The 6,846-nt window shown below is 41.7% G+C and overlaps 1 protein-coding gene across 1 annotated transcript; it reads left to right on the forward strand.

Moving 5' to 3' along the window:
- The first annotated feature begins 207 nt into the window (after window positions 1–207).
- LOC120735179 (visual pigment-like receptor peropsin) lies at window positions 208–6,246 on the forward strand. Its single transcript, XM_040034362.1, has 6 exons — window positions 208–875; window positions 1,484–1,689; window positions 3,498–3,597; window positions 4,477–4,581; window positions 4,667–4,890; window positions 5,062–6,246. Exons 1-6 carry the CDS (start codon window positions 737–739, stop codon window positions 5,518–5,520), a joined length of 1,233 nt encoding a protein of 410 aa, XP_039890296.1. The 5' UTR covers window positions 208–736; the 3' UTR covers window positions 5,521–6,246.
- The last annotated feature ends 600 nt before the right edge of the window (window positions 6,247–6,846 follow it).

The raw sequence follows: 6,846 nt of genomic DNA on the forward strand, positions 1-6,846 counted from the left end.
CAAACGCCAGATCTGAATGAGGTGTTGAGCGCTCACTGAGCGCTCACTGAGCGCTCAACACAGACAGCATCGTCAGAAGGAAAGTTGATAAAATAAATTACAAATTTTGTATTGTTTGATACATATGTGTACCGAACCGAAAGCACTGTATCGAATGGTTCAATATCGATACGAGTATCGTTGCACCCCTAGTAAATACATTTCTTATTTATATTTTTCAGAACATTATTAATAGTAATATATTGAAATTTTAATACCAATTCTGTGCTATTGCCCAACTGAAAAGCTGCAGTCATTAATTCCTGTTTGGCATTCACACAAACCTGCAGGAGACAATTTAAAGAAAATGCACAAGATGGCGTTTGAAATTGTTCAGCACTGCTTTGATCTCTGCTGAGGGCTTTAAGATAGCTTTGCTTGAGACGAGACCTTTGTCTTTAAGCTTTACGAAGCCACTCTGAAAATTAGACTATAACCCACTGAACCTTTCCCTGTTGCCTCAAATTTCCACCCAAAACCTCTATCTTCTTAGTTGTTAAGCAGTAGATAGGATTACAGCTGCAGTCATTTGGACAGTTAATAGTGAGGTATTAGTGACTGTGTCTAAGCTGGATTTAAAATGAACTGACCGGTCATCCCTGCTCGTGTGTCACTGCCGTGTCTACTGAAAGCAGAGGAGAGCAGGGATTTTGAAGAGGACAGAAAGAATTCATGCATAGGCATCGAAATTCAGGCCATGGAGCTGACGCTGAAGGCTTTCACTCTGAAGGTGGTGAATATTCCATGGAGGAATAATAACCTGAGCACCCTGCATACAGACCCTCCTCTGTCTGATCAAGGACAGACCATCATTGGAGTCTACCTGTTAGTGCTGGGTAAGTAAACCACCATACGCTAGAATGCAATGTTTATTTTTTGCATTATGTGTATTGTTTGCAGATGAAATATGTTTACTTGGATTGTACGTTATGCTACTGTGTCAGTATTGCTTGATATACTGTATTTCCTACATTCGCATGAAAGAGTCACGCATTATTCAAGTGTCAAGAACAAAAAAGACTCTTGTTTCCAAAGGCCAGTCCACAGCTGACACCCACAGTTTGGTTTGGACCGTGCCAGCTAAGATAGTCGAGAGATTTTGTGTAACACAGAGTCTGAGATATAAAAAGAAAGGGACCCTGTTGGCTTGTTATCTGACTACAGAGTAAAAGGGTTTAACTCTGAACTTCACAGGTTATTCACACTATTGGAGTCACTTCAGGATGAGATCCAGAACTAACAGCAATGATACATACGTACATGTTCCTATACTGTATGTAACATATTATCTAATAGTACTATACTACTACATATGATACAATATGATAAAATATAATAAAATAAAACACCATACAATGTCATATGCTACCATAAGATTTAGTATCCTATGCTATGTGGTTAATTAGGTATCCCCTGAATATTCTGTGTGCTTCCCTCCCTGCAGGATGGCTGTCCTGGTTTGGAAACAGTTTAGTGATGTTTGTCCTGTACAGGCAGCGGGCCACACTTCAATCAACCGATTTGCTCACCTTAAACCTCGCAATCTCTGATGCCAGCATTTCAATATTCGGCTACTCCCGGGGAATCCTAGAAATATTCAATATCTTCAAGGATGATGGATATTTGATCACCTGGATCTGGACCTGCCAGGTAAAAGCCAAACTCGAACAAGACTTCAAAATACTGACATTTGGAACAACAAGTCGCAGGAGCTATGACTGTGCAGAGTCACCAAAAAACCATCCGTGTGCATCTGCTGTCTTTGGCCAGCCCTCAGTTAATAAAGTACATTAAAAGAATCTGTGGAAGTGTAACAGTAAGGTGTATATGCGTGTGGGTGTGTGTACGTGAAAGGGATTATTCTAGTAGACATGTGGGCTGGAGGTTAAATCGTGATAAGATTACCTTTGTGGAGGCCTTTCTTCTAGCAGTAGGGCACCTGTCAACAACCAAACAGTGAACGGTTAAGAGCTGCTTTGGTGGCTATTTGTTGAATTTTATATCTACATGCACTTATATTGCAGGATCTTATATTTAACCATTCATTTCTGTGTTTTTCTCTTCCTACAGCCTCAGCTTGAAAAGAAATATTTGTCATACTTTAGCTTGGAATTCATCCAGGATATTTTCTTGCTCGAAGCCAGGCGTGGTAGAAATTGTGATTTCCGTGCTGCAGCGAGTGAAGTCTCTGAGGAGTCATACAAAAACAAGCCGATGTAACCAGAATATATTTTAGTCTGGAGAACGTAAACTTTAAAAATCTAAGTGAAAGATATACTGTAACTCAAGCTCTGCTGCTCTTAGGCTTCCCTACAGTCACAGAGTTGATCTCATCTCTCAGTCATCCAATCTCCGATGAAAGAGAAATATTGGGAAGGGAAGTACCCCACCTCTCTTATTTCACCTTCCCCCAAGAGAAGTGGGCTAAGGCAGGGAGCCTCAGACGTAAATAAGGGGATCAGGTAAAAAGTGACAGAAATAGGGGAGAAAAAGAATAGAAAGGTGAAGGAGACAGGCATGTGAGAAGCACATTACTGCATGGAGCGTGATGGGACATGAGCGAGCTGCAAGCTGGGCCTCATCCCCGTGTTTCACACTCGGTGGGGCAGGACATTATTAGATATGAAAGAGCCTCTCAGGATCATGTGACATTACAGAAGGAAAGTTCAGAGGAAGAAATGATGCAGCAGTGTAAAAGGTCTATGAAAGTTTACATCACCTTCTTGAGAGCCAAATAAAAGACAGATTAGTTGCACTAAACTGCACTAAACCACTATTTTTATTGCAAAGGGTCCTGAAATTTTATAAGAACTAAAATGAAACATAAGATTAACGCTTAATAAAAACCATACCAATGTTAGTAAGATAGTTTTCTGCCAAATGAGGGTGAAAAAACGTGATGCTTGGAAGTAATAGGATTACATTTAAGGAAGATCAAGAAAGTAATCAGTAAGAGACCTCAACTGATCCCCATCACCTGGAAATGGCACAGCAGGAGCTGGGTGTTACATAGTTGGGGCCAGACTGAAACACAGTAGCATAATTTCCTTTAAGAAGAGCTGTGATTAAAAGATTCCCAAACATTGGGCTGACTGCAACAAAGCTCCATGTGTTGCCATATTTGAGAGTCAAATCAAATTTTCCTGTGATATAAGTTAATATCTACAAATTAGCAGACGCAGTAAAGATTTTCCATTTTAATATCCTCTTATTGAACCTGTACAGCTTACATCAGAGGAAAGGCTCCGTGTCTGGAGCATATTGACCAAAAGGGAGGAAGAGCTCTTTATCTAAAGCATCTCTATCTGATAAAATCTAAAGCAAACTCGGCAGACAAAGGTCTGACATTAGACAGGCACTGGCTCTCTGCCCCGAGGCGTCACTGACCACTCACAGATATTTTGAAGATGTGACATCAGGAACTACCAGTCCATGTTTCTCTCTCTCTTTCCATCCAGGTGGACGGCTTCTTCACGCTGCTCTTCGGCCTCGCGAGCATCAACACCTTGACGGTGATCAGCATCACCAGATACATAAAGGGATGCCATCCAAACAAAGGTTTACAGCTTTAGCCCAGCCTTTTGGCCTTCCTCGCATTCCAGCAGCAGTCTCTTATCTGACAGGAGAGTGTGGTGTTTTTAGTGCTAATGAAAGCTCATTACAGGCTTCAGCTGTGGAAATAACGACCACTCGTCTCCAGCAGTTTCATTTTTATTTCTCAAAGACATTATTAACTTATTTTGAAGTGAGATTTGCTATTTTGGGGGTTGCAACTGATGTTAAAAAATGCCTTAATTATGCTGGAAATTTAGTTGAGCAACTGCTTCTGCTGTCGGCGAGGGATAAAGGATTTTATTGTTTGTGGCTGCTCATGTTAACCTGAGTGTTTTTACATTTGCCGTTAAACTATGGACATTAGTGGTAAATGTGGTGTGGCACCAGCTGCGTTTGCTAAAACCTTCGCTCTTATACTAAATCTAAATCTGAAAAAACCCACTGCATGTGTTTTTGTGTGCAAATGAGTTAGGAGAGTGAAATGTGCAGGTAAACCAGTGCAGATAATACGCAAAATACAGCTCAGTATTAAAATCACTGAAATCCTTGAAAACTGCTCTGCACGTATAATATGGGATATTTAAATTAGACGTTTGCTCGTTGCCTGGAAATAGAACAAACTATTATTTTCGTCCTTTGAACACTTTATCAACAGAGGCCCTTTTCAGTCGCAGATGTCAGCAAAGGCTGTTAAAAAACAAAAGACTTCATTGTTTAACAAAAATTCATAGCAAGTCAAAAATTCTGCATCTAACTTTTTCTGTTGCCAAAATCATGACCTTTAAACTGTTTTTAAACTGCAAACAATCCTGCAGTCAGTTCCACGGTGTGAGAATAGCAGGCTGTACTCATGTCACTTGTCCTTGCTCTGTCTTCTCGCAGCTCATTGTATCAGCATCAACACGATTGCTGTGTCACTAATCTGCATTTGGACTGGAGGGATTTTTTGGTCTGTTGCTCCACTCCTGGGCTGGGGCAGCTACACAGGTCTGTTTTATGCATCGGACTTAACGGTGCTTCATGCAACTTGACAACAGAGCCGTGATCTGACCTTGTATCTTGTGTTTCTTAGATCGAGGTTATGGAACTTGTGAAGTGGACTGGTCCAAAGCCAATTACTCCACTATTTACAAGTCCTACATCATATCCATCCTGATCTTCTGCTTTTTCATCCCGGTGATGATCATGCTCTTCTCCTACATCTCCATTATCAACACAGTGAAAACCACGAATGCTATGTCAGCTGACGGTTACCTCACCGCCCGCCAAAGGAAAATGGAGCGGGACGTCACAAGGGTAGGACAAAAGGAAAATAGTCGAGTCTAGTTGTGGAGGGTTTATTGAAAGGCTTGATTAGAAATGTAAAAAGGGACTCTTAAAAGGTCTACTTAAAAGCGCCCGCTCGGTCATAAACCTCCTCTCACGTTACTCAAGTGCTGACAATAGTTTCCTTATGTCTCTTTTCAGATTTCCATTGTAATCTGCACTGCTTTCATCCTGGCCTGGTCACCATATGCAGTGGTGTCTATGTGGTCAGCCTGGGGCTTCCACGTGCCAAGCACAACCAGTATCATCACCCGCCTCTTTGCCAAGTCTGCCAGTTTTTACAACCCGCTCATCTACTTCGGCATGAGCTCCAAATTTCGCAAGGATATTTTGGTACTTCTGCCGTGCGCGCAAGAGCACAGCGAGGTGGTGCACTTGCAAAACATCACGCCAAAAGCCGAGGCCCCGCCCCCGCCTGAATCACTTCCAGGCCAGAAGCTGGAAGTGAAAAGTGCAGCTGCAGAGCTGAACCAATCTGAGCACGACAGCGATTCGGGGGTCAACAGCCCTCCTCAGACTCCTCCGTCTGACCCACAGGTCTTCCACATCGACGTGCCCTCTTACACTGAAACATCAGAGTACTGGTGTGACAGGCTCTGAAGACTGTTTCCATTTCACCTCAACCAATACTTGAATTCCATGGGGAGACTGGGAGTATTTATTTGTTTATTTTTTTGTATGTTATGGTCTTATCCATCTTAATAAATTGTATGTGCAACCAGTGTTAATAAATTATTTTAAGTTTCATCCCTGCTGCAAAGAGTATTTATTTCCAGGTCCTGTTAGGAGTGTTTTAACAATCACTCAAACCAAACTGGAACAATGCATGTGTTTTTTTAAAAGATGCCCAGCTCATGAAATCTGCAGTCAGTAAAATAGCGAGACAAGAGATGCACAACAACATCTGGAAACATTGAAGTGTCCTTAACTCAACCGAAGCAATGTGATGGCACAGTATCCTACTATTTCCCCCGTGTCCCCTGAGGGCATTCATACCCTCAGATCTACCTTATATCCTGCAGTCCACACTCTGTTGAGAAACAGCGTTTTATTTCTCAGTGTGTTTACGCATCACTCACAAGGAAATGGTTTTATTAAAGGGGCCGATTCATTCTCATTTCCAACTCCAAATTCTCTTCTAGAGTAGCTTTGCGTGCTTTATTATCTCATCCTCAGCCTTGCTACAGCCCCTGAATCACCCACTGTCTAAGCTGATTTAGTGCATCTTTCTTTAAGGCCACTCTCCTCTTAAACCAGCTTTCTTCTGATTTGCTGCCCCTGGCAAACAAAAGGCTTGAACAGGCAGATGGATTAGGCTGCTGTCCTCACAGCCAGAGGTCTGTAGGAGCTAAATGTAGAAAAAGCTGTCTGAGAACGCTTGACTTTTTTAAAAATAATACTGAATATAATATAAGCATTCACCGCTGTAACAGTACATGCATGACAGAAAAGAAGGAAAACTTAAAAGATCAGCTTAATCAAAAGATGAGTGTTTTTGTTTTTTTTGTAAACTGAAATCATGAGTGCCTGAATTAGGACAACTTTTACCATAATGACATGAAGGACATTTACAGCAGACATTAAGAGCTAAATGGCCTCGGGCTCATTAGAGCCACCCATACCTACTGTGCTTGTAGTAAAAGTCTGTGTAGTCTGCAGTCAGTGTGTGTGTGTTTGTACATGAGCTGTAGGGTACACCGCAACTGCATGTCAAAAGCCGCAAACCCCCAAAGTGACAGTGGATTTAACTTTGAAGTGTTTCCCAAACAGGTGTTGATCGGTTTATTTGTGGAGGAATGATTGCTCTGGTGAGAGATGACACACTCATCTTAGGTGGTTCATTTGTCAGCCAGGTAATCGGGATGAATGAGTTTTAGAACATATAGTCAGAATCATAGTTTGTTTTTTCCCTCAGTGGGCATACTA

This window comes from Simochromis diagramma, unplaced genomic scaffold, assembly GCF_900408965.1.
Source record: "Simochromis diagramma unplaced genomic scaffold, fSimDia1.1 OVJJ01000481.1, whole genome shotgun sequence".
Lineage (NCBI taxonomy): Eukaryota > Metazoa > Chordata > Actinopteri > Cichliformes > Cichlidae > Simochromis > Simochromis diagramma.

Bases quoted from the DNA above. Each gene is read 5' to 3' on its own strand.
- LOC120735179 (XM_040034362.1), top strand. From the start codon at position 737: ATGGAGCTGACGCTGAAGGCTTTCACTCTGAAGGTGGTGAATATTCCA. The intron at 876-1,483 runs GTAAGTAAACCA...CCCTCCCTGCAG, and splicing joins AGTCTACCTGTTAGTGCTGG to GATGGCTGTCCTGGTTTGGA. The intron at 1,690-3,497 runs GTAAAAGCCAAA...CTTTCCATCCAG, and splicing joins CCTGGATCTGGACCTGCCAG to GTGGACGGCTTCTTCACGCT.